General features: G+C 39.2%; 1 protein-coding gene across 1 annotated transcript in view; it reads left to right on the top strand.

The window, feature by feature from the left end:
* Positions 1 to 27,983, top strand: part of MAP1B (microtubule associated protein 1B) — a 71,247-nt gene that overhangs the window by 28,848 nt on the left and 14,416 nt on the right. Inside the window, exons 3-4 of the mRNA XM_038169916.2 lie at positions 19,152 to 19,234; positions 23,098 to 23,238. Of these exons, the coding sequence (XP_038025844.2) occupies positions 19,152 to 19,234; positions 23,098 to 23,238 (224 nt within the window). The remainder of the gene's footprint in view (positions 1 to 19,151; positions 19,235 to 23,097; positions 23,239 to 27,983) is intronic.

Genomic DNA, 27,983 nt, shown 5'->3' with positions numbered 1-27,983 from the left:
ATCTTACTAAGTTTTTCTTGTTTCAGGAATTCAGCAGCTGAGTCATATTAATAAAAGAACTTCTATGAAGAACTTCAATTTAGTTTTTAGTTCATTGCTCCCATTGATTCTATTTGAAATGCAAATAATGGCCAAAAAAAAAAAGGGTAGGCCAACAGCTGCTGCTGTGAAACATGGCACTCACGCCAAATGTAAATGCAGCACACAGAGAGAAACCCACCAGCCCTGGGGCCTGGGGGTGTGTGTCTGGAATAAAGCAAGCAAGTGCTCCCAAGAGCTAGGGAAGTGAGCTGGAAGGAGTGCTGAAAGGAAACCAAAAGGAGAATTTCAAATTTGATCACTAAAAATAAAGATAGTGGAGCTTGTCAAAGATTTAAGCTAAGCATATTTTAATTGAAAATTCCCTTTAAAAAAATTTATATTCTGTTAAAGTGACTTTTTTTTTTTTTTTTAAGTGAGGACTTTTTGAGATACAAGCTGAATGTGTCCTATCTTGTCTTCCTTTTGCTGCCCCCACAGTTTCCAAGTTGAACGTGGTGTAAAATTTCAGTTCATTTAAAAAGCATTGCAAAACTAGCATTACTGAAGATATTCATACAATGTCTTCTTTTTCCCCTGTTTATTCAGGAAGAGGGGTGAGAGAGGAAGGTCTGCATAGCCAAGGCAGGGGCACTGTGGTCTGATGTGCTGTTGATTCTGCCCATTTCCACTTGCCAGGGTGCTAAAACCAGAGGGTGTCCTGGGTGCACTAAGAAATCACTTTGACTCGGTGCATGCTGGGTTCATGCTGCTCATGCATTTCATGTTTTTATTGCATGTTTGTATTGGTTCACCTACTTCTCAGGAAAGCTTTTGCTCTGAAAATTACAATTCAGGAAGAGGGGAGACAAGGAACAAGAGGAGAAAAGGTCTGGCCAAGAAAGACAGGTTGTAAACCACCAGAAAGCATGAATGATTCTGGTTCCTCTGATGGTGGGGATGGATTTAGACCTTAGACCTCGGACCCTGGGGATGGTTTTACAAACAGGGAAGAACAGAGCATTGGAGTACGTTGTTTAGAACCAGTATTAATATCTCCTGTGATTCAGAAAATCTGGAATTTACTGGCTATGAAAACTGAAAATGTACTGTAGTCTGTTAGGGTTAAGTCACTGAAATGAATGTATTGTTTAATATATTACCTGATGCTAAGATGGGCAATGAATGTTTTCCTTGGATATTAAAAGTGTGCAGTGGATAGGGAAAATGTGGGCATATTACTGTTGGCATAACTCATATTTCAAATAAATGCGAATGAAATATCACCTCATAGATACGTTAATATACAGGAGATGCCAAGTGGGGAAAAAGAAGTTCTGATGTAGGGTGCTCAGAACAGTTTCAGTACAATTAAAACTTCAGACCTACTAATTGATTTTAAGCTTGTGAATATATATTCTTCCCCCACACATACTTTGTGTAGACAACTCATGAGGCTTGAAAAATCATAGAATCTACAATCATAGAATCCTGAAGGTTGGAAAAGACTTTCAAGATCACCTGGTCCAACCATCACTGCACTACCAATGTCACCCACTAAACCATGTCCCTAAGCACCATATCCAACCTTTCCATGAACACCCCCAGGGATGGTTACTCCATCACCTCCCTGGGCAACCTGTTCCAATGACTGACTGCTCTTTCTGAGAAGAAATGTCTCCTAATTTCCAACCTGAACCTCTCCTAGCACAACTTGAGGCCTTTCTCTCTAGTTCTACCACTAGTTACCTGCAAGAAGAGGCCAACGCTCAGCACAACCCATCCTCTGATGATACAAATGAGCCTTTAATATTTTTAAGGATTGTATAGTCTGAATTTGTTGAATGTTATGAAGTGTTTCTGAGTGTTTCATGTATAAATGAAATATTACTATGTCAACTGAATTTTCATATCTCTAAGCAGATCATAAAAACAATTTATAGCATTCTGACGAGAGCAGGAGGGGACATTTTATAAATATATTAAAATAACACTAAACATGCTGTGGCTTCGTAGTACATCTATAAAGTGTAAGTCCACATGCTTTGACCTGAGGGAACAGCAGAGATGTGTTTACAGTTGCATATCAAGATTTAATATTCACTAACAACAAATAGATTTAATCTGTACATAATGTGAGCTGTGCCAAAGAACTTGTGTTTTCATTTTATAGCAACCAAGCCAAGGACAGTTTGTAAATAAATGTGCCAATTTTCATGGGATACTTTGATTTTAATTTTTTATTCTTTGGCATATGAAAAAGAAAATATTTCGCTAGTTGTAACTGTAATTACGGGGGTTTTACTGTTGAACATACGAAACATTATTGTCACAGTCTAATATTCATACCAGACCATATCTGTGATTAAAAGTTGATTGGATAGCAGCCTGTGTTTTGTTGTCTTTTAGATTAAGGATGAAAGCATGGGTATGCAATGTGAGCAATGTCTCACAGTATTTGAGGAAAACGGAGCAAGGGAAAAATATTTGAAATGCTGGAACCTCTTTCTGAGGACTTCAAATTGGGAAATAAGGGATACTAGAGAGAGTGCCAGAGACATTATTTTGAAATCTAAATCTGATTTATTCCTACACTGTTGGCCATTACTTAAAGCACTGGAAAGCATGGCGTTGACTCACAAGTATTTTTCTGGAGGTGATGTGGGTACAGATTTACCCACCTCAGCAAATCTCTGTGATTGATGAGCTCTGTACCCATCACTGCAGCCCTGAAGGGATGGGTCCTAAAACTAGGATCATGACAATGGAGGTTGTGAGAGGTCTCCCTCATGTCCAGGTGAAATCTGCTCTTCTCCAGGGTGGCCTTTGTTTGCTTCTAAAGCATCCAAGCCTGGCAGATCAGTACACAGGTCTTCTTCTCTTTCTCTCCTGTAACTGGATATATACGAGCAGCCTCAGGGTAAGTGTTGAGTGTTCCCAGCAGCAAAGTCCCTGTGTGGAGATAGTTATAAACATATACTTTTCTTTTTCTCTCTCTTAGCTATGTGAAAAAAATAAATAGTCTCCATATGTAAATATACAGTTATTTACCCCATGCGCACCAGCAATCATATACAGACTGGTATAACGAATAATGTTTTGCCCAGGCAATGACCTATTAAAGTTGAGTAACAGCCTACAGGATTTGGCCCACACTACTTGGCTTGTGTGGAGAAAGCCACTGTAACCAACAGCTCATTTCATAATCACCGGGTATTTATTTTTTCCAGGTGCTTATAAAACAGTCTCAAGGGCTATTTCAGCACTGAGCCGTGACAGTTCAGATGAGAAAGGTAGACATCTAACAGGATTGAGTGAGAGGTTTTCTTCAGTCAAGGTTGGACTGTGTGGTAATGAGGGTGTGGGACACGGAGCATATCCTGCGTCATTGTGTGGGATGCAAGTTGCATAAGAGACTCATTTTATGTATCAGGTGAAAAAAAAAATCCTGCAAACTAGCTCTTCTTTGAAGATGAGCCCTCCAGAAGTTCAGAAATTCACGTAATATAGAACCTTTAGGTTCAGAAATTCAGGTAGTATAGAATCCTCTTTCTTAAGAGAACAAGGTGAAACCTCACTGTTTGTGCAAAGGTGATGCTGCCTTGCTTCATGCCTCGTGTGCAGACCTAATGCATACTATTGGCCCTAAGGCTGATGTGGCATAAGAGTTACATTCAGTTTGAATTTCACTTTCTTCATTTAATGAGTAGCTATTGATTCTTAGACAACACACAGCATTACACGACTGTAACTGAATAAGGAAAATGTTTTTCTTTTGATTTTTCCAGTGGTTTTCTTCAAGGGATCCTGAAATAGACCTCCTTTTGTTTGTGCCTGTCAAGGGCACACTGTTAAAACTTATGAATATTCTCATGGAGTCTTACCAAATGCAACAAAATTCCCATTTTTGCAGCTCTAGATTCTGCATTTTGTTTGTTTGTTCATTTGTTCTTTGTTTGTTTGTTTGTTTGTTTTGGGGGGAGAGGAAGAGAAAGGATGACTGCAGGAATTTTTGAGACAAGCTCAAAATAAAGGTGTTGATTATTGATAAATGATTTATATATACAAAAATGTCAATAAAACTGTCCTTAGTCTGCCGAATTTACCACTCTCCTTTCTTCTCACCCATATGAGAGCTGAGTTTTTTTTCATGTTTTCTATATTGTGTGCATATCACCATCTGTTACCAAACTCTGAAGTGCTGTTTGTTTGTTTATTTGTTTGTTTTCTGTATCTCATATTCACTGATTGTTTTATCTGGGGAAGCTTTGCTTGAAGATAATTCAACAGTAAGACCCCTGTGGCTACTGCTTAGAGCCTCCAGAGGGGAGGACTGATGGAGCTTGTTTCCAGGGGCAATCAGTGCAAGATGATGGCAACGTCTGGAGCCTGCTGAGTAGAGGAACCAGACAAGTGGAAGGACTATCATTATAATGAGAAAGTGAGCTGGATCTCTTTAAAAATCTATACTTTTCTAAATACCTTTTTTTTTAACAAAACATTACATCTCTAGATCTCTCAGGGACTGTTTAAGAGCTTACCACTTCAGATAAATTATCTGTGTGAATCATGAAATCTCCAGATGGAATACATATACAAAACATAATTTAAAACAGACAAAATAAAAATACTGTACATTTATTTCTTCAGTGTTGCCATGTTAGCTGGAGTTATTTTAATAATGTTCTGCCAATACATCTCCAGATTTCATTTTTGACACATTTGTAAGTGCATATTTTTCTCTAATTATATTTAATGTCTCATCTTGGAAATTCATTGCTGAAGGCTAGCTGGTGTCAATTGCCAAAAGTAATTAGAAAGATGGAGTTTGTTTAAAAAGTTGGTGATCACTGTTCATCCTGCTTGTACCCTAGAGCATCACAACTGGATGCAAGACAGAGAGATTCATTCTAATCCTGAGCCTAGTGGAAATGTCTCTTACTAATGTTTGAATTTTCTAAATTTTTTGATACAAAAAACAGAGGGTACCAATATTTTTTATTTTATTTATTTATTTGTTTTTCACAGCATGGTGAAATTTGTGTGATGAAACCTACTTGAATTACTCAGTCAGTGCCTGCAAATTGTCACTTAATGATTAGTGGGCTTCCTTTTCAAATCTGTGGGAAAACTGATTTGTGGATTAGGACACTAGCTGGTGTAAATCAGCATGACTCTGCTGATTTAATTCATACACACCAATAAAAAAGTTAAAAAGTTAACCTAGTTAAAAATGTCTCCATACATGCTTAAAAATAATATGAAATAGCCTCTATACACAAGGCAGTGAAGGCCAATGAAAGAGATATCTTGTATGATTTTCAGTGTAGTCATTTTGCTTTTACAGCTGTTTTTACGATTTTACTTTTGGAAAGCACTAGGTGAAGCTGGTCTTATGGTAACTCAGGAAGACCAGTCTGTGTGAAGATTGCACTGAAAAACGTCACAATGTGTTCATTCCTAAATCAACATCTTTATATTTGAATACATGATTCTCCACCAACCTCAAACAAACAAACAAACAAACAAAAAAACACTTATGTTTTTATTACCTGCAGTTAAAAATAATTTACAATGCTCTGTAGTTTAGATACAAATATTCAAACTGAAAATAAAACACATGTTGTTCTCAGTGGGGGAGAAAGTGTCAGGAGAATAGAATTGTAGCAGTTTACAGATTAATCTCCTCTGCAGAGACTGGTCTGTCCATGTGTTGAGGGACCAGTCTTCCAGTTACAGGGCACCAGGTGGTCACCTATGGTTGATTTAAGAAGCAAACACTGCCACAAATGCTATTAGTAGTGTGTAATGAGATTAACTCCCCATAGTACTTGCAATATCCTTGAGGTTTTTCATAAAGCAGCACATGGCTGATCACTACATCTTAAACAATGAAGAGTTTAATCTTTCATTGCTGTATGCACATAACTCTCATTGGCATTAATAGGTGTTAAACATGCACATAAAAGGAAGAATAGACCTTAAAGTTAAAGCAATCATGGTATGCTAAAGGTTTCTAACACTTTCACAAAGAACCAGACCAAAATTGGAGGGCTATTCCCACTGGGTGAAATTATTAAGTATTTTCAGAGGTTTGTGTTTTTGAGGCATAAAAGGTGATTAGAGGTTCCTAAATAACAAAGAAGATTTAGGAAAAGGCAGGAAGACCTAGCTGCAAAACACTGAACCTAAGGTAGAGCTCATATTTAGTTATTTTTTCATTTCTTGACAGGGTGAGCTCCTTGCTTGCTTGAAGATTAAAGTAGGTATTTTCAGCAAGAGATCTCTTCTTCTCTTTCTTTCTTTACTTATTTGTCCATATTTACATAGGTGCAGGGACAGAAAGGAAAAAAAAACAATCCAAATTGGTCTCTTGACTGGCCTTTGGAGTCTGCCCACTTTTGTCATATAGATGGCCAGCTTTTGCTGTCACAGTTGCTGGTTCATTGATTTCTGATTTCTGAACCCTTAGACTTCTGATAATGGGTATTTTTTTCTTTTACTGTATCAGTGATTATGAGCTACCATCATTGTTTATATATTGCTTTTGATATTGCAGTTTCCACAAGTGATTAGTGTAATTGCTTTGTGAAAATTTAGATTTTAGGTACTAAAAGACACTGACTTTTATTTGGATATGATAATATTTGGATATGGTTTTGTATTTATTGAATATATTGCCTTTTTTCCCCTTCCATCCTTGTTTATGACATTCTAATTACAGGATAACATTGATTTTTTCAGTTTTATACTACTGTTGATTACTGTTGTAATCTGTTGGTTGTACTTAAACATATCATAGGAAAACTTAAGGACAAAGACTACTTTAAGCATTGTTTCCAGAAATGAAAGCAAAAAGAAGGTCCACTTCGTGCTGAAACATGTTGCTGGTAGACATGCTTTCTCATTTTCTTCTATATGAAATCTTGGGATTAATTAATAGCACATGCCTGTATTGTACTTGGAGGCTTTATTTCATATTACATTTGCAGTTTGTATAAAACCAAAGAGAATTGCATACATCCAATCAAGAGTCAGCAGATGAAAGAGTTTTGAGGCTTTCAAGCGAGTTTCTTGTCTGGAAGAGGAAGATCTCTGCCTTTGTGTAGAGCAGTTGATCTCTGCTTTCAGACCCAGAAAGCTTGTGTTGCTAAAATGTGACAGTGAATTGAAGTTCAGAAACTGATTAATAACACTAATAGCACTGTTAATCTTCATGGCGTTTTTGTTGTTTTGATGTTGTTTAATTGATCTATTGATTTTCTTTCCTCGCTATATAAAGCAAAATAGAAGCTTTGGGCAAGATGTCCCGTGGATGGTTGCTGGGGGAAAAGACTAAACCAAATTCTTATTAAAGGCTTAGAAACAATGTATCTTGTTAGGGTTTACAGTGGTTGCAGAGGCTCAGAGATATTCCACAGCTGGTAATTTAGTTGATAGTAACAATATATGTTTGAAAGAATTAGAAGTTTCTAATGGTTATAAAAGTAAAAGCAAGTTTTTAAAAAATAAAAATTTTTGCTTAACATAGATATTATGATTGTATGAATTGTTCAGGAAACAGCAAGAAAGCTGTGATGCTACTTGTGAAACAACTTCACCAAAACATAATTTCTTTCAAAGTGCATCATTAGGTTAATCATGTTTAAGGAGGTGTTTTGGTTAACAGCCTGGGATCTTTAATTTATGTAATAAATGTTACATTACAAGTATCAAGGGTACGTTGCAAACTGTTGTTTTTTGTTTGTTTGTCTGGTTGTTACCCAAGAAAACTTATTGCTTTTCAGGCTAAAGGAAGATTCAACTATAAATATTTTTTTATACTGAAATTTAAGTGTCTGATCTTGAGTGCAAGGCTTGCTTCAACAGCCCTTAGTGCCTGTGAACAGATCTGTCATTCATTATACATGGACTGCCAAACCAATGAAATTATTCTCTGAACTGAAGTAGGAGGAAGGATAGAAATTATATATGAACTGAGAAACTCTGTTTTTGTTTTTTGTTTGTTTGTTTGTTTGTTTTTTTAATAAATATGTGTCAAAGAAAATCTGCTTGAGGGAGATAATGGATTCCCCATGTGTGAAACCCCTACTGGTCGTATTAAGACTTTTCTGATTTTCAGAGATGGCAGATGAACTTAAAAATAAGTTGCATTTGCAGTAATGACCCTAAGACCAGAAATATCCCCCAGAGGGTTTTAATTGGAGCTTTGGGTTTGACTTCAGCTGCCACAGTGATGAAAGCCCATTAGTAAGTAAGCTAAAGCAATTTGGTAACATTAACAGAGACCTTCTGAAATTATCAAAATCCAGAGGCTTCTCACTGAAGGAAAGGAGACTAAAAATGCATTCGGGTAGAGATGGCTGGGAAGGGAAATGGCAGATTTCTGAAATAATTTTTTTTTCTGGAATGATCATTTCGGTATTCAACCCTTTGCTGCACATTTTGCGTTACGTGCCTTTCCCTGATTTTTACTGTGCTGTCTTCCACACAAAGCTGGAATTCACTGTGAAGTGCAAGCATCCATCAGCACAAAGTGCTGCAGGGAAGAGGAAAACTCTTGGGAAACTTCCCCAGTAGTCAGAAAGGTAAAGGCAGAATGACTCAGCCAGGCACTGCAGCACAGGGAGGTAAAACTGAAAGGATGTTAGAAGGTTTTAGCAATAGCAGCATTGGAAGGGAAGTGAAATACATGTAACCATTTTTTTCTTTTGTTTTTCAATACAGGAAGAATCTTGTCTAGTTGCTTAAGTTCCATTAAGGTGAAACATAATGCTGATGTCTTCTGTCTTATTTTTAGCAGTAGACAGTTATAATCAGAGAAACTCTTCCAGTCATCATTGAGCTCAGTGGCAATTTTCCTTGTTCATTTGTATTTGTGTTAGACACCATGTTGTTTAATGCAAATTGGCACAATCATTCTTTATTGGAAGAAGTTGTTAAAATTAATCTGATGTTTCTTTTCCATAAAAAACAGCCCTTGGAAATAGTCCCAAGCATTCTCCCTTTGATGCATGAATTTGCTTAACGCCTTTAACAGCCCAGTAAATGGTTTTGCTTGTAATGGTATGAGCGTACTGGGCACTCATTATAACAAAAGAACACACATGCTTCTAACCATCCTGTATTATGATATTGGGTGTTGCTTGAGAAACTCTGGAGTGTGAGATAATGAGACACAGAGATATTGGGGGAGAATCTTCCAAACAAGATTTTGTTTGTTTATTTGACAGTTACTCCAAGCTGAGATGTGGAAGAGAATTTCTTTTTCTGAATAAGTCAGCAAAGTCAAAAATCACATTGTTGTGACTATTGCAGAAGCAATTCTACTGGGGAATGGACTGTTCTGCTTGTGATTATTTTGGTTTCTGCATCCAAGATACTTTCTGGTTTTAGAAGAAGAAATTTCCTTGTAGACAGAAGAGATCATTTCCAGAAGAGGCCTGATTTTGTGCAGTTCTCTTTTCTTTTCCCTGATTAGTAATGCTTCCAAATGCAGGCTCAGATGAGGACTTTCGGTGACCTTCAGGACTGATGAGTCAGCTCTGCATCACTGCAGTCTCCCATCGCGTTGTGAGTTGGCTGCCAATTTCTATGCAGTACCAGGGTAATGCACTGTGCAGCTGACAACTAAAACTCCAGATCCATGGATCAATTTTGCAGCATATCTTAGAGCTGCCTTTGCCATTTTCTATGCATTTAGGATTTAAAAGAAGGAGAGAGATTAGTATGAAGCAATGAAAGGATTACAGTCTATGTTATTATACAGGGCTGACCACAGCATGGATGCCATTAACTTCCTCACTAGCTGTTAACAGCATTTTAAGATTATTACTTGTAATGGAAATGTGTAACTCAAGACCACTGCTTACAGAGAATCTCACATTTGCCTACCTGTATCAAGTTTATGAGGTACAAATTCTAGGAGAGGAGAAGATTAAGTTCATTTGCTTGATAGTCCTGGCCAAATCTCTCCCTAACTTCAGTGGGTGCTGGTTTCAGTTTTCTGTTGCCATTTGTAGGTAGAGTTTCAGTGTCTGGAGTGCTGAAGGTATTATTTGTTAAATATCTTAATATCCTGGCAAAGGGTTTACAGAAGAATTTCATCCATGGACAGTAGTTAACAGAGATCTTCTAAAAAGTAATCCATTATGCATAGCTTTTTAAGTATTCAGTATTTTATAATGCACAACATACTGATCTACCCAGCAGAACCAAAAGGATTGTGTAGCTAAGGCACTCTGCCTGACTTCTAAAGATTCAGGTTTCTGTTTCTATATGACCTTGGAAATTGTTTCCTTATCTCTATTTTATGAGTTTAAAATGCTTTCACATCTACCAGATGAATCTTTTGAACCCAGATTATCTTTTGAACCCAAAAGATATAGTTGTAAAAGTAGTTGTTCAGAGATCACAGTGTTTTTAGGTTTCTAATCTACAAAAAACACTATATGGGAACATTCCTAGGCAAGATCAAAATATGCATTTGAGGAAGCCACTGGGAACTGTGAATACTTTGGGGGGAGATCCTAAGTTTTATTTATGTGGAACTACCTATAAATGCCACCTACTGCCTTGAAAATAAAAGACCATGCAGTTTATGTAAAATGGTTTTAGGGGCAAAACGATTTAAGAATAAGACATAAAATTAGACATAAAAATGCCTATCTACATATCTATGTTGATGAGTGCTGCAGTCTCCTAGCTGTCACTGAAACTTCTGAAAAAGTAAAACTGGAGTTCAGGGACAGCCATGTTTGCCTATAGCAAAAACTGGGCATTAAAAGAGAAAGCAATGACTGCTGCCAGGAGTCTAATATCTCTGTAACAACTGGTTGAGATACTAGGTGGTTTCCCCAGAAATATGAAATCTTAGGCATTCAGAATAATTGGTAATTGGTAATTCCTAGGGTAAGGAAAGTTTGGTCGTGTAATCAAAAAAGGATTTCAGTAATTAAAAGACTGTCACTCACCCACAGAACACCTTTTTCTTCAATTGCTTCTCAAAATAGTTTGGTATTCTTTAGCTGTTGATTAAAATTGGCAAGGAAATGCTGCTTTCTTCAAGAAGAGGCTTGTATTTTTGCCTGTTTGTAGCAAATTTTAATGATGACAACAGTAACTTGCAGGTGAATTCATTGAACGGATTGGTGCTGCTGACTGACTACTGGTTGTATTTTTCCTTTAGCAAAGTCAAGTGTGAACCCATTTATCTGGAGCATTGGAATCCATTACAATTGCAAGTGCATTATATAAACAGGAAGTTTATTTTCATTCTCTTTGGCAGTGATTTTATTGAGGTCTTCAGCCATGCTTAAGTTTCACTCCTGTCCATCGCCTCAGTGAAATCAATAATGAAAACTCTAGGTGACTTGGTTTGGTTTCTAAGGTATATCTCTTTTTTGTCAAAACAAAAAACAAAACAAAACAAAACAAAAACACAACAACAAAACCCACCAGGTTTGTAGGCATTTAAAATGTAATACATAAACTTTTATTTGTTGTACTTCAGACTGGTTTGCTTCAAGTTTTTTCAGAGTACTTTTTGTAATATATCTTTATTCAGAAGAAATTTTTAGCATTTTAGCAGTCATCCTTAGTGCCCTGAAATTGTAAAACATGAAGAATTATGTGAAAATTGCTGTTTCTGACGGTGAGTGATGATAGCTGAGGGTAATAATTTGCTCCTGAGAGTATCAGATGGAAGAGAAAGACCAGCAATTTGCTTCTGCTTGATGAATGGCTGTAGTTTGACAGCAAATTGGATGTCACATGTAGTTGGCAAGAAATTGATATTTATTGTGTAAAGTTGATACAATTAGTCTGTTGATAACAGGGTATGTGAAAATGTGATTTAATGCATTGAATTCACTTCAGATTTCAATGTGAACTGTGGAGTCCCCTGTGTTGCTTGATAGGGGTGCAGCACTTACAGCATCTCCTAGTACAGCTCAGCTCAAGTCTGCAGGCATTACAGGTAGAAGATATGAACCCAGATATGAATAATCATGTAAAGGGGTTGGCTTGCTTTCCCTGATTGCTGCTCAAGAGTACTGAGCAAGGATAATGGACTGGCTTTGTGTAGAGTAATTGGGGGCTGAATTATGCAGTTTCTTTTCAGGCTGCATCATCACCTTCTGTCTAGTCATATATTTTCAGGGATCTGTTACTATCTCAAAATATAAACTCAAATTAAACCTGATAGATAAGGAGTTATCCAAGAACTAACATGCAAATATATCCAACTCATCTTATTTCATTAAATAAAAATTAGTTTAAATATCTTAAAATACAATATGCTGCAGGACATCACCTCTCAGGACTTGTAGTTGCAAGGCAAGTGTAAGTAGGAAAGACCTTAAACTATCACCAGGCTGCAGCTGAACCATATGAAACTTGAATATGAATTCCATTTGTATTCAGAAGCAGAAGGTAAAGCAGGGATTTACAGTTCTCATAAGGCACAGCAGAGTTTATAGTACGGCAGATCAGATGCAAGAGATAATCTAACTCTGCAGAGATGATGCATAATTCTCTATTAGAAAGTACATTGTGTTTGATTTGAATCTGAACTAACCATTATGTTCAGGGCAAACAGGTTTAAGCAATTACAAGGAAAAGAGTAACACTTCAGTCAGTGTCACTCTTCCAAATCTTCGTCATTGTCAGAGGGTTCAGCAATGTTAGTAGAGCTGACTTTTAGTTCACAGCTGTCACGCCGACTCAGCATCCTAGCCACTATGCATTTTATTTTCACTCAAAAATGTGTAAAGTATTGTGATGTTCCTATATATCTATAACAGTTCTTGCTGGGAAAAAAAAATAATAATAATAAAATTATATATATATAAGATATTATTCCTTCCTTGCACCCAGCTAAAATGTAAGAAGCCATTGGGTCACAATGAGCCCTGGAGGTAGTGAATCTATCTTCTCTGATGTAAATGCAGTTATGCAGTTAGGTGTAAATGTACACCCCATCATGTCAGCTAGTTGTAAGACTGACTCTTCAGTCTCTGCAACACCCTGCATCACCTGCAGGGATCTCAGAGCATGCCTTGAAGGGGCTTTCTGAAGTTCTTCTCCCACTGTCTAGTGAATTAATATTATGTGGCCATTTCTCTAACAAGTCTGCAAATCTCAGTTGTAGATAAGGAACTCTAAATTTTTAAATCATCAGAATTTGTTTTGGCAGCTCTGTAAAACCCTCTACTTGACTTAATGCTGTAAATTTACCTATTTCCTTAGTTTGCAGTTCAGGCCAGAAAAAGCCTCTGGTGACCCCGTTTCATTGGAGAAGGTAAAGGGGATGGAATTCTGCATGTCATATATGCAAAATATCTTTAGATAACAGATAATCTGCTGTAAAGGAGGACCTTGATCCTCCTTGGTCTGGAATTGTTGCAATGTAGTGCCTCCAGACTGACAGTGGGGAAGTTTAGGGGCTGATCACAATTATGGTGTTATTTGATAATTTACGACTGATGATCTTTGTGTTGAAAATAAGAAAAAGAATAGATTTATTCTGTTAGTTTAAAAAATGGCTGACCAGTCATCCAGAACTCAGCATACCCTATCGGTAGCACAAAGCAACCATGCTGACCACAAGGTTACCATGATCTTTTTGAAATCCCTACTGAAAAACTAAGGTGAAACAGGTAGCAGTTTGAAGTTATCTAAAAGGTAAGGGCTATTGCACTATTGTTTGCTAGGGAAGAAGCTCAAAAGGAATTTATTATTTTAAATTGATTACATGCAAAGGATATGATAACTTTCCAATAAATTTCATCAGGTATGGTAAAGCTGAAACCAATGTGATGATTCTTAAACATCACTTATTGCTTTCTAGCATAGTGGCTGATGTACTTCAGTACTTTTTTGGAGTCCTAGCAACTCACATACTGTGCTCTATCTGACATCTTGTTGTGTGCCTCAGTCTATTACTTCTTTTTCTGCTAAAGGTGTATCTTGTTTTATCAAAATAATTAAATACAAAAGAGTGTCTGTCTTGCCCATACCTTGACCTTCAGTGGTTCAGACCATCCCATTGCCACCAAGCCCTGTGCACTCAACATGTATGAAATCCGTAGCTGGCAATATTTTTCAGTCATCCAGCTCTCGCTTTCCATGGGCATAAAGCCACTAAAGTTTCTAAGGGGTGACTACATCTGTAATACCCACAAACTGTTAATGTCACCCAGCATGGTGACTGGCAGAACATGGTGGTAATGTCTTTTGATAGAGAGACAATACTTTAGTGTTTGTGTGTGTGTATGTTTTGGTTTTTTGTTTGTTTGTTATACAGTGACATAGAAAAAAATGTTAAAAAATGTTAAACGTTAATAAAGGGTTGTGTTTGAATGTCAGCTCAGCTGCCAAACAGTCATCATCTTCAGAGAAAAGGTGTTCTCCCATCACCCTCCCTGCTAGAAACATGACAGAAGATATTTTCCTGCTTCCTCTATGGATGGGCTGTTCTGAATGTAATTTGTGTGGAAACGGCATTGATGGGGAGTGAGGGAGTGCTGGTTTTCAGACTAGGTGGTGGGAAGGGCTGCTGGAAACTCTTCTGTTGAACGTCTTGTTGCCTATAGCATGCATCCCCATGGGCTGGTGTTGCACAGGTGGAGTAAAGAGTGTGTAGTGGTTCTTGGTTAAAAAAAGCCTTAAAACAGGGCTTGCTTGTTTTCCCTTGCCATTCACTTACATTTTGTGCTTGCAAAAAATTAACTGCAGTATAGTTACTGTTAGAAGTGCGTCCCATGATTATGGTGCTTGGTTGGCCTGAAAAGACCAACTGCATAAGTTAGAAACGTCTTCAGTCACTTTTCAATGTTACTGGCAATACCAGTCTCAATAATCCTAGGATATCTGTTATCAACGTTTGGTCAGTGGGATTCTGTGGCCATAAGAATTGGAATGATGGTGGAAATCACCCTTTAAACAACTATCACATGCAGTCTACTTCTCTCTGTTGGACTGATTCTGGATCAGACAACCGCCATGACTATTCATAACTGGTTTAAATTTGAAGCTTTACTTCATAAAATTGGGAATGAAAAAATACTTAGATTTCTTCCAAACAGAATTAATATTTAATATTTATTTCCTGAAGTTGTTAGGTAAGACTTTGACTTGCCTTTCTGAAACTAAATTTGGGTAAAATATAGCCACCCAATTGCTGCTGTGCATCCTAGAAATTTCTTCCTTTCTTCCTCTGTCGCATCACAAAAACATTCCTTTAAATGTGTAGAGATAGGCTGTAAAAATCCAGTAGAGTTAATTTAGAGAAACTTCGGGTCTTCTACACACATCGCCAATCCTCGTACTCCATCTATAGTTTTAAGAAGTCACAGTTTCTAGCCAGCCTGTGAAATGGTCATGCTACTTTCTTCTCCTGCCCTGCAACATTTAATTTCTCTTTGGTAAAACTGTTTCCCTGGGAGACTTTCCTTCATCACAGCCAAGCATCTCTAAGTAGCAACCACAGCAGCAACCCTGTGTTACTCCTACAAAATTGTCACGTCCATAAAGGATGTACTTTTTATTATTCAAGCAATGGCATAGGATCATTTTATGGTTAATAACAATAGAGCCCACTCTAGAATTTTATATGAGGGAAGCCCCTGTAGTGTCTTACACCCTGCCAGTGCTCAGTCCCCAGCCTGTGTGGTCAGCAGTAACACACATACAGATGGAGGATCTAAAGAGGGGGCAGTCACAGCTCCAGTTGCAGCTCCAAACAGGCATGTGTATATGGTGCAGACCACCACACTTGCCTCTGGAAATCAATCTCAAGTTGCATGGAACCATGCAGCTATTGGAGCTGGACGTCTGCACCATGGGGGTGTAGGTTGTACATTACTTCCATCAGTGCCACTCAGGGAGAGCTGGGTCTCAATCTGGTCAAATCCATCTCAGCTACAGAGATGAGTTGAAGTAGAATCAGTGAGGTCCAAAGTCGGTGCTTTGAGTCGGGTGGACACCATGCATCTTTGTCTAACTTCGCATGTGACTGAATGCATTTTTTTATGGCTATGTTTAATGTGTTGTTGTTTAATGTGTTTGAGTGCACCCTCAGTAAGTTTGCAGATGACACCAAGCTAGGTGTGTGTGTCGATCTGCTCGAGGGTAGGAAGGCTCTGCAGGAGGATCTGGATAGGCTGCACCGATGGGCTGAGGTCAACTGTATGAAGTTCAACAAGGCCAAGTGCCGGGTCCTGCACCTGGGGCGCAATAACCCCAAGCAGAACTACAGGCTGGGAGAGGAATGGTTGGAGAGCTGCCAGGCAGAGAAGGACCTGGGAGTGATGGTGGACAGTTGGCTGAATATGAGCCAGCAGTGTGCTCAGGTGGCCAAGAAGGCCAACGGCATCCTGGCTTGTATCAGAAACAGTGTGACCAGCAGGGCTAGGGAGGTGATCGTCCCCCTGTACTCGGCTCTGGTGAGGCCGCACCTCGAGTACTGTGTTCAGTTTTGGGCCCCTCGCTACAAGAAGGACATCGAGGTGCTTGAGCGGGTCCAAAGAAGGGCGACGAAGCTGGTGAGGGGCCTGGAGAGCAAGTCCTATGAGGAGCAGCTGAAGGAGCTGGGCTTGTTCAGCCTAGAGAAGAGGAGGCTCAGGGGTGACCTTATTGCTCTGTATAAGTACATTAAAGGAGGCTGTAGAGAGGTGGGGGTTGGCCTGTTCTCCCATGTGCCTGGTGACAGGACGAGGGGGAATGGGCTAAAGTTACGCCAGGGGAGTTTTAGGTTAGATGTTAGGAAGAATTTCTTTACTGAAAGGGTTGTGAGGCACTGGAACGGGCTGCCCAGGGAGGTGGTGGAGTCACCATCCCTGGAAGTCTTCAAAAGACGTTTAGATGTAGAGCTTAGGGATATGGTTTAGTGGGGACTGTTAGTGTTAGGTTAGAGGTTGGACTCGATGATCTTGAGGTCTCTTCCAACCTAGAAATTCTGTGATTCTGTGATTCTGTGTTAACATCTAATCACAGATGAGACTTAGTTTGGCCTGAAGCAAAGTGTGTGTTCTGTGTCACCCACTATTACATGAGAAATTTCTGTGGCAACTCAAGGGTGACAGTTTCTTTCATTTCCTTCCCAGCACTAAAGACTAGATTCAATACACTGCTTAATCTCTTCATTTGATGGAAGCCTGCAGAATAACTAAAATATCTGATCATAGGGCATCTTCTGAAGGAGTCTGTGGTAACAGAGCCATCTGGATGCTTTACTGAATGCAACCTCATGTATGCATTCCTATTAGGCAAGGAAGCAGAGCTATTAAAATAAACTGAATTACAAAGGCTAATGCCAGAACTGGACGCTGCAGAGGGAGACTTGCCATCCTCCATTTTTGTCATATGCAGTCTCTCCTTCTTGCAAATAAGTGCACCAAGAATAGATGTTATGAAAACAACTTTAACTTGATTTGATTATTATCCACAAGTCTCCAGGTACTGTCACACACAAAACAACAAACAGCAACCTCATCTCACATTTTAACTGAGAGCATTCTTGAGGTTTTTTTAGTTTGTTTTTCTCCTTCTCCTTTATTTTCTATCTTTTGATTACAAGCTCTTACATTTATGAATGCAGAGCTTCCCCAGAGCAACAGCAGATGATGCATCAAATTGAGAGGTGAGGAGGAGGTGGGTGCAGGACGGGTGAAGGCAGGGCCAGGGGTTGTGTGGGAAAGGCTGGCAACCCACCCTCTCAGACTGCCTTGATGGTGCTCGTGTCTTTTCAGGAATGCAGAGCTCTTTTCACAATCACGGTTCTGGGCCTTGTTATTTTAAGTCTCTTTACAGGGGAGTTTTTCTAAGTTGGCAAATAGGTGACTTATTTTGTTTCCCCCCTACTTCCTTCTGAGTACAATTAATTATTTTAATTAATTAATATTATACCAAGCAGTTTTCTTGGAAAGGAAAGCTATTCTGGTTTTGGTCTAATTACCAGTCCACATTTCTGAATGACAATACAGCTGCTAATTAATCTCTCTGCAGTTCTCACAGAAAGAGATGCTGATAAGCATTTGCCAATTACCATAAGAAAAAAAAATGTCAAGAGTCCTGTTGTGTTTTTCTGGCATCCACTCTCAGTCAGATGAATATCACTATTAAATACACAGACAGACTAACTACTGAGTATGAAAGCCAGCGGGCTGTGAGGCTGCACCAAAACTGCCCAGACATTACTCATTCAGGAGCTAGCTGTATTTTGCACGTCTGTTCACTCTTGTTGCCTAACATTGCTTGTTACAGTTTTTGCAAATGGGAGGGAGGTGAAGCAGTATGGCAGGGCAGCAGGGCAAGTGTCAGACTGTCCTGAAAGGGAATTTTTCAGTGTCCTGGTATTAGTCGATATTAGGGGAAGGCTGGAAGAGGACTTCTGTCCTAGCTTTAATTAACCTGGTTGTTTTGGTGTGGCTGGGGACCTGGGATCTATGTGGGATGCTGCCTGGTTCTAGAGCACTGCCACAGTGAGTGTGCTTCTAGTGGTGTGGAGTGGGGACAACCCCTGGGCTCCTCTGCCCATCTCACAAACCGTGCTTGACAGGCAGTACCGATGTATAGCACAAGTATTCACTTTGCTTCCTGTACAGGGGAAGTTTGCAGCCCTTGCTGACTTCCCTACTGCTGCAGCTAAGCTGCTGATATGAGAAAGCTCATTTAAAATCACCTGGTCATACTAGTGTAGTATGACCATACTACCTGGCCATACTGTGTAGTCTCTGCTCTATCCATGGTGTAGATATGTCCACAGAAATACAGGGCCAGGTGCTCAGCTGGTAGCAGTTACCCTGGTCCCTGATCACACCAGCTCAGTGAGACCAAGCTGAGTAACAGGAAGGGAAGGCACAGAACTTGCAGCTATTGGCAGTTTATTTCCATTACCTTGAATTTCTCCAGATTTTGGCATGCAGACCCTCATGGCATTTGATGTTTCTGAAAACATGAGCCAAACATGGCTGCTGTGGCCATTGTGTGCAGCTGTGGTGAACCCGGGAGCTGCTGCACAGTGGGACGCATAGCTAGCTCATGGAAAGCATTGGTTTAAACCATGTTGCACAACTGGTTTGATTTAATTTCTTTTTCTTTTTTTTTTTTTTTTTTCCCTCTCTGTGTTTCAGGTCAGAAAATTCTTCACCACAGAAGTGACATCTTAGAAACTGTAGTCCTGATCAATCCCTCGGATGAAGCAGTTAGCACCGAGGTAAGTCACACAGAAATATTTCACTGGATGTGTTACTAAAGCTCCGTTAAGTGGACAGAATGAGAGCAGGTCCTGATTGTGGCTGAAAGCACATGTTAGTAGTAAATATCAACATTATCAACCATCCATTGATTTTCTTACTAGTTTCTCAGACTCCTGGTAAACTGCCAAAAGTGTAAACAGAAGCAGATCTCTGAATGTAGCAATCCTTTCTTCATAATTCACAATTTCCCTTCTTGATGAAATGGAGGCAGTTGTGATAGAACCACATCCATCTGCTTTTTTTTGACTCTTCCATTGTTGGTACCCTTAGATGTCTATTTTACACATGAAAAAGTGCCTGAAGAGCAACTGGTACCCTGATAAAAATTCAGGTCTTTGAGGAAAACTTCTGTGTGATAGTGACTCTAGTTTGATCTATGTGATTTGTCCTCGAAAAAAACATGTAACATAATCACTGGACTCTGGAAAGCACCAGTTCCTCATGAAATCAGTAGAGTAGAGTTGAAGAACTGAGCACACAGTTCAAAGAGAAAATTGAGAAATTTAGATACTGAGACTGAAGGTTTAGAAAATAGGGATAATTGCATTGCTAGCTGGTGCTGGGGAGCACTGACATGGTACAATTTCTGTGGGGAAATGAAGTGGTTTTACTTGCAATACTTTATTTGAAAAATCTATTTTTTACCAACCCAAAGGATATTAAATACCAACAGGAAGAAACACACTGAAGCAAATTAAACTTGTAAAGTTTCATTTTATTTTATTTTAAATAACTAATCCACCTTAGTTAACAGCAGCTCATTGACTGAAAAACTATTTGTGAAAATCTCTTGCATTCATTAGAGATGACTGGAAAGGAACAAGGAGGGCAGCTGGGCAGCAGCTCTTAAGATTGTCTTTAATACATTCAGGCTTTCAGAGTAAAAATAAAAAGCTTTAAAGTGTGTGTGAGGGGGCTGGAGAGCAGAAGAAACTGCCAAAAGCAAGGAAATGCTGTTTCTATCGCTGTTTCTTGTCTTCATTTGATGGATGACCACAAGGAAGAACATTGTCTGAGGCCAATTAATGACTTCTGAACTCTGGCTTTACTCCTTTGGCTCTGGAAGATGTTTGTCTAGGTTACTGCCAACTTCCTTTCACTAGGCTGTGGGAGGCAATCTTTACTTTGCTTTCATCTTGCCAAACTGGTCACAGCCAGAAGTTAGAAGCTGATCTTTACCTTGGCTGACTAAGCAAGATCCTCACTGGACAAAAGCCAGAAAGACGATAAGAAAGAGCTAGGAGAATTAAATTGGAGGTTAGATGAGATGTGGCTTATATGGCAAATAGAAAACTTAGCTTCAAGTATCAGTAGTTTCCCACGTTGCAACTGAGGAGACAGTGATATACCATGGAGCTTTGACTTCATTAGAAGATGAAAGTGAATCTATCAGTTCAGGAAAAACAAAGGCAAAACTTGTTAGAACAATTATTATTATTATTAATTTTTAACTGGCTGGTAACAGCTATATTTGTGGGAGTTTGCACATGGTTCTGCCCAAAGCTCCTATCATGTTCTGTCAGCTGCCAAATCCTTCCCAAAAGAGAAAAGTCCAAAAGGAGACAGACCACATATCCTCTAAGAAAACAAATTTCTGAAAACTTTATTAACAGTTACTTAGTTTTTAAGAAGACTCCACTCCATTGCCATAATACTCCTCCAATTGTGTATGTAATAAGTTACCAAGTTTTGGCTGAGTCTTGCTGTTTGCTATCTTCAAACAATTTGGGACTTCAACCAAGGGTAAAGTTGAACAGAATTTATCGCCTTGCAATGTTTCTTCTTAGATGTAGTGGTCTTGAAATCAGAAGACAAAATTCTGATAGTCCCTCAGAATGCTTTGATTATAGCCAGACACAGAATTTATGTGTCTCTGGAAGTTCTTTCATGTGTATAATATGTTACCCTCTACAATCTGCAACCATATATTTACCTTTTTTTTTTCCCCTGCCATAGTTTTCTAGCTCTGCAGAATCTATTTATTCTGCAGAACCATAGATTAATAAAATAAGTTAAAGGGGAATTATGTGACAGTCGCATATCAGTGATTCATAAATCAGGAAATAATTTTGCCTAGTAAGTTTATACATAAGTTGGCAGACTGCCCAGGGCTGCTGCCAGCAATGAGAGAAAAGACAGCAGAGGAAACCATCTTTTTTTATGGTTTTAACGCCACTGGAACAGACGGGGTTTCAAGACACACATCAGACAGACCACTGCATTTATCTCTATTCTTATCTGAAATAGACAGACTCTATCCATCAAGGATCTTGTTGAATTTATAATCATCTAAGTGCAATTAGTGACAAGCCAGCATTACTTTTGTGCTTAATTAAAGGACCTTACTGCTGTTTAAAGTCAAGGGCACTTATTTAATAAAATAACAACGAAGATGTCATAGAGTTGGCATCTTCTTGAAGCTACAAGCTCTTCACTGACTCTTTTCTAATTGTACTGAAAACATGAGCTCAGCAGAGATTTAGGTCAAGCCTTTCTGGCTCAGCTTCCCTGGCGTGAGAGGGAATTATTTAGAACAATTGATTGCTTAACGATCAATATATAAATTTGAAAGAATGGCTTGCTAGGAGTGCTGAGGTGATTATGTCATCTCCATGGAGATAGTGTTTGGATGCAGTATCTACATGTGGAGTTGTTCCAGACGGACTCTTCTCATTTAGTTTAGTTTGGATAGCACTGTTCTGGAATCACTACTCTGTTTTAACGTAATTCTTCTTGGACAGAGGAATTACCGCACTTGAAATGCAAGCTTTACCTTAATCTGAGTTGATTTACTGGTGCTGGGAAAAAAACAAAACAAAACAAAACAAAACAAAACAAAACAAAACAAAACTTTTTTTGAAATATTAGCAAAAGGTTTACTCAACAGCACAGAATTTTATGAAGGTTTTATTTATTCTTATTCTTCAATTTAAGTTGAGATCAGCCAACAGAATGATAGTGAACGTATGAATATTTCTTAGGATACAATTAAATCTCTCCCTGAGGTAGAAACGGGAATTATTAGTAGCTGTTGTGAGGGTCAAGCAAAGTAATGAGAATCTACTTCAAAGTAGTTATTTCAAAATGCAGAAGAAAGCTATTTCTGAATAGTAAGCTCCCTTAAGCCATCAGGCATCCACATAATTTACTAATTTATATGAAATAAGATCTTTTACAGGCACACTGTAGAAAGCCCATAGTTAGTGACATCATGAGGAGTAAATGGTGCATGTATCTGAGTGCCTGATGGTGAAGTTTATGATTTTGGTGAAGCAGGATTGTGATTTGTGACTATTACTTTTCAGTGATATGTTTTCAACTGAATGGCAAGTTATGTTGTATACAGGGGAAAAAATAAAAATAAAAATAGGATGGTCTTCCAAAAACTGAGTCTGATACGTGTAGTTGTCCTTTATTAGAAAATGAGGCACAGTTGACCAAATTTGTCCTGATATACTGCTATTAAAACTTGCCAAGAGCTATACAAGGAATATATTTGTTCATTGAAAATATTTCTTGTCATTCCAATTTTATTCTCTTCTGCTCCTTGATTTTTTTTTCCATGTCTTTACTTTGACTTATTTATCAAGCCTTCTCCCTAATCAGTTCTTGTGCCTCTTTTGTTTCTTTTTGCTACAGAATTTCTTTTTGTTAGTTTGTTTCTTTTTGTTAGCAGCATTATAACTTGATGATGTTTCACCAGTACTGTGAGACTGCTGCAAAATATGTTTTAAATTAAGAAAGGTAAACTGCTCATTCTCATAGGAATGTAGAAACACATGGTAACTCCTATTATTGCTGTTTCTCTCCGTCACTGTAGGTGCGTTTAATGATCACAGATGCTGCAAGACACAAGCTCCTTGTACTAACTGGACAGTGCTTTGAAAACACAGGAGAACTCATTCTTCAGTCAGGGTCCTTCTCCTTCCAGAACTTCATCGAGATCTTCACAGATCAAGAGGTGTGTTCGTAAAAGTAACTTCCATTTATTGCCATGTGATGGCACAGGTTTCTAGAAGACCAAAAATGGCCTTCTGTGTTAGGTTGAATTTAGAGTTGGCAGCTTGATGCTGATGCTCTTTACTCTTCTTTCTTTAAAAATATATGCTTTCTTTAAAAACATCTATTTAAATTCCCTTTTTTTTTTTTTTTTTTTTAATGTGAGTTGCTTAACTAAAGAATTGCATTTTAATTTGGGGAATTGAATTTTAACTTTGAGAAACAGGAAACCAGTGAACTTTTTAACAACGGAAGGAGATAGTGTTGCTTCTGAAATGTACAGGTTGTTATCTAAGGTGCGCATACAAAGCAGGCAAATTTGACAAAGGTTCTTGCCTGTTGGCAGCTGAGCAGTAGGTGACATTAAGTAAGATAGAGACTGTCTGTTGGAACAGCTGGAGAATTTTGCACCACCTACCCGCTTGGCTTCTTTACCGTAGTGTTTAAAATCCAGCCAGAGAAATCTGTAAATTTTGTGATCTTTATACACCAAAAACACAAGTATACAACATACCAGTATTTAATGCTGTTTGTTTCATGGCTTGTTATTTTGCTGTCCTGCTTAATGTGCTGTGTCTGAAAGCTCCCATAGGGCAGGAGCCCATAGTAAACAAGCTGTCACACTTAATTTGGCTGCTGTGTAAATCATATATTTAGATAAACTATATGGCTATGTCCATAGGATTTTAGTTTCCAAAAGTAATTAGGAGAATTTCAGTGGAGTGATATTTGAAAGTTCAGTGCTGAAAAAGCAGAGTTTGCATTAACTCTGGTATGACCTTACTGTATCTATTTGATCATGTTCTCAAAGCCTCTTTGTTCTGCATGTGGTTGTAGGGTTAAGGATTCCTGCTGGAATTCCAGAACTGGATTCCTGCTCTCGGAAATGCATCTTGCACCTAAAAGTCAGTTTGCAGAGTTACTTTTCTGTGGAATTGCGAGACTGAGCTCCATGTGCTTCTGGCTAAGTAGGAACGCATGAACTACATGCAAAACCAGCGGCAAATCCTACTGTTACAGTTAATAAGCCAACAACAGTTGGCTGGAAAGCTGAGTGGTGATGTCTGGCAAGACACTAGAGCCAATGTGGGATTGCTGTGGGGCATGTGGGATATATTCCTTTGGCCCCAAGAAGGTTCCCATGGCTCATCTCTGCTAGTGGCAGCATGCTCACCAGCCAGCACGACTCTTTTAAAGCATTGGCATCCAGCTTGTTGTCCCTGAGCCTTGGGCTCTCACTGCTTCTACACGTTTCAGAAACCCAAAGAAAGAACCTGATTCCCATACAGAAGCCTGTGAATGTGACATTTTTTCAATGCTGCCATCAATGGGAAATTTTCAGAGAGTCTACAAATTGGAAACAAGGTTAGAAAGAAAGGCTATAAAAAAAGTGGGCAGTGGTTTTTCAAATAGTGATTAAATTAAATAATTCTTATGCTGTCCTGACCCATAAGCACATAAGGTTTGATGAATATTATGCGAAGTTCATGTTTCTGTTTTCCGTCCCTTTTGTTTCACTGGACCAAACCTGAACTATGGTGATGGTATGTGCCTACAAATATGTGAAGAAGTATTTCCCTTCACCAGGGTGATACTCTTTTGAAGTCCAGTTCAGTAATCCATGTCTAGCTTGCAGACCTCCCTGCAGGCGATGCCTAAAAGCATTGTTTTCAATTTCTCCTGTGCCAGAGCGTTGAAGATGTCCTATTACACCACCTCTGCAACAACAGCTATCAGAGGAAAAACATTTTGTTATTGCCTTTGTGGTCCAGGCTATTAAGCGATGTTGTATGCTCTCTGAGCAGCCACCTTGCTGTCTGCCTTCTATGGCTACAACACCTTAAAACTTGAGGATTCTTCAAAAGTGGTATCCCAGTGCTTTAAAGATGTGGCCATCTTTAAATAGGTTCATAAATAGGTTTCTTTGCTTGCAGACTGACCTTCAGTCCAGAGGAAGGAAAAAGCATTTGCATTTTTGTGTTATCAAATCATGTAAGCAGTGAAGCTGTCAATGCCTTTTGTGTCATCGTTGGAAATATAAATCCATTAAAGCTTTTACTGGGGCATTCCTGAGCTTGCTGTTCGTAACAGATATGATCTATGTCTGGAATTTTTTTTTTCCAACTCTTCATTGGCCTGTGCTACCAATAGCTTAACAGTATGTGCATTATGTGTGCCAGCTTTTAAGAGGAAACAGAGATTGAATTTAGTGGTATGAAGCAGAAATCCAAATATGGTATTATATAAACTAGACAGGACTAACTGCGAACCTTGGGACAGTATATTCTTTAGCTCACTGTATTACTACATGATTTTCTGTCTATCCAGAAAGTTGGCCCTCCATGAGAAACAGTCTGTACACAAGTTATCACCTTATGTGTGCATTGGGCTTTGATTTATTCGCATAAAGGAAGTGATCTTTTACTACTTCTAATGCTCCCTAATAATGTATTTTCAACTCTGACTAGAGCGACAGCATAAGGACTATACTGAAGATCCTAAATCCATTTCAGAGTTGTGGTCTTTGCTGCCACTCTTATTTCTGTGATAAACAGCAGGAATGGATCTCCTATTTTCCTTGTCATTTATCCTCTCCCACCTTAACACCTTTTATTTTGCCTTTTTCTTTGTTCTTTTTCAGACAAAACCAAGTCTGACATACAAATGAAATTTCTTTAGACTCCTATCAAATGGTTCAGATACTATGTAAGGCTGACAAAGAAAGATAGAAAATATTTATTTTCTGCTTTATTTAGGTACTGGTTGAATTATTTTTGTTTGGATAACAGCTACTGCATCTTTGATGAGTTTTATTTTTGGTAAATGTTGAAAATAAATAATGTAACACAAAGAAAGGAAGTTAGACATAAGCACACAGAGACCCACAGGAATCACTGCAATCAAACATCATTTTAATTTATATATATTTGTTTCTTCTGCTGATTGAGTTTGTGGTCCAAAACTTTCAAATTGTTCAGCTGTAGCATAATAGGAACTGTTCTTATAGCTTAAATGACAGTTGAGTCTCTGTAAAGAAGATGATGGTATTTTCCATGATACTGTGTGGGCATATTTTACACTGATGTTTTATATCTGAATTACTTCTTTAAAGAAGAGTTTTAAATAATTTGGTGTTTTTTTTGTTAAGAGCAAATAAGATAGAGATGGGCTGTGTTTTTCTAACTGGCAGAAGGTTTAAAATATGTTATACTTTTATACTTTAAAATGTGTTATATATTTGTTTGTGTACTGATCTGGAACAATTAAATATTGTTTTTTAGATCAGACTGGAACAGAAAAATAGCCTTTCATACTATGGCATGTGGTGGTTTAATACCAATAGGTAGTTCAGCAATGCTCTCTCACTACCCCTCCTCAACAGAACAGGTGGAGAAAATATGATGAAAAAGGCTCATGGGTTGAGATAAGGACAGGGAGATCAATCACCAATTAGTGTCAAGGGCAAAACAGACTCAGCATAAAGGAGATTAATATTATTGCCTACTGCTAACAGATTAGCGCAGTGAGAACTAAAAGCAAACTAAGAACACCTTCACTCCATCCACCTCTTCTACCTCCTACCCCTGAGCAGCATAGTGAAATGGGGTTACGATAATTCTTCATCTTTGCTGTTCCTTCATGATCACTCTCTTCCCCAACTTCAGCATGGGGTCCCTCCCACGGGATGCCGTCCTTCACAAACTGAGCCTGCAGGGGCTGCCCACAGGCAGCAGCTCTTCAAGCACTGCTGCCACACGGCTCCATACCATGGGGTCCATCCATCCCCCAGGAGCAAACTGCTCCAGCACAGGTCCCCCACGGCTGGGCGGCAGCTCCCCTCAGACCCCCTGCTCCTGCGTGGGCTCCTCTCCACGGGCTGCAGCTCCGGCCCGGGGCCTGCTCCTGCGGGGGCTCTCCATGGGCCGCAGCCTCCTCCAGGCCACATCCACCTGCTCCACCGGGGGCTCCTCCACCTATGGGGGGGCTGCAGTGTGGAGATCTGCTCCATGTGGGACCCATGGGCTGCAGGGGGACAGCCTGCTCCACCAGGGGCCTCTCCACAGGCCGCAGGGGAACTGCTGCTGCCTGCCTGCAGCACCTCCTGCCCTCCTGCTGCACTGACCTAGGGGCTACAGGGCTGCGTCTCACTCCTCTCTCTCCCAGCTGCTGTAGCACACCATTATTCCCTTTCTTCAATCTGCTTTCCCAGAGGCCCAACCAGCATCACTCATTGTCTTAGCTCTGGCCAGTGGTGGGTCCTTCTTGGAACCAGATCGAGCTGGCTCTGATCTGACATGGGAGAAGCTGCTGGGTTCTGCTTACAGAGGTCACCCCTGCAGCAACCTGCTACAAAAACCTTGCTAAATGAGCCCAGTACAGCCTGTTCAGAGGATGTGCTGTTTCCTATAGGTATTTGAATGGCTCTTCCAGATTGACTGGAGCAGCACAGAGGCTCATGAGCCAGTGGCAGAGATAGTGGCAGCACTTGCAGTTTTAAACTCATAGCTCTCATCCCCTCTGAATAAAAAAGCTTCTACTGTCCTCCTATAAAGGGTGAAGGAAGGACGGGAGAACCTTGGGGTAATTTTCTCCTTTGGGCAGAGAGGAAGGGATCAGGAGGAAGCAGTTCCTTTGTATTTAAAAGTAATAATAATAATACAGCAGTAAACTAATAGTGTATATAAGTTCCTTTGGCTTCTAGGATGG

Source organism: Anas platyrhynchos, chromosome Z (assembly GCF_047663525.1).
Source record: "Anas platyrhynchos isolate ZD024472 breed Pekin duck chromosome Z, IASCAAS_PekinDuck_T2T, whole genome shotgun sequence".
In the NCBI taxonomy this organism is placed as follows: Eukaryota; Metazoa; Chordata; class Aves; order Anseriformes; family Anatidae; genus Anas; species Anas platyrhynchos.
This window is presented reverse-complemented; position numbering and strand designations above follow the sequence as displayed.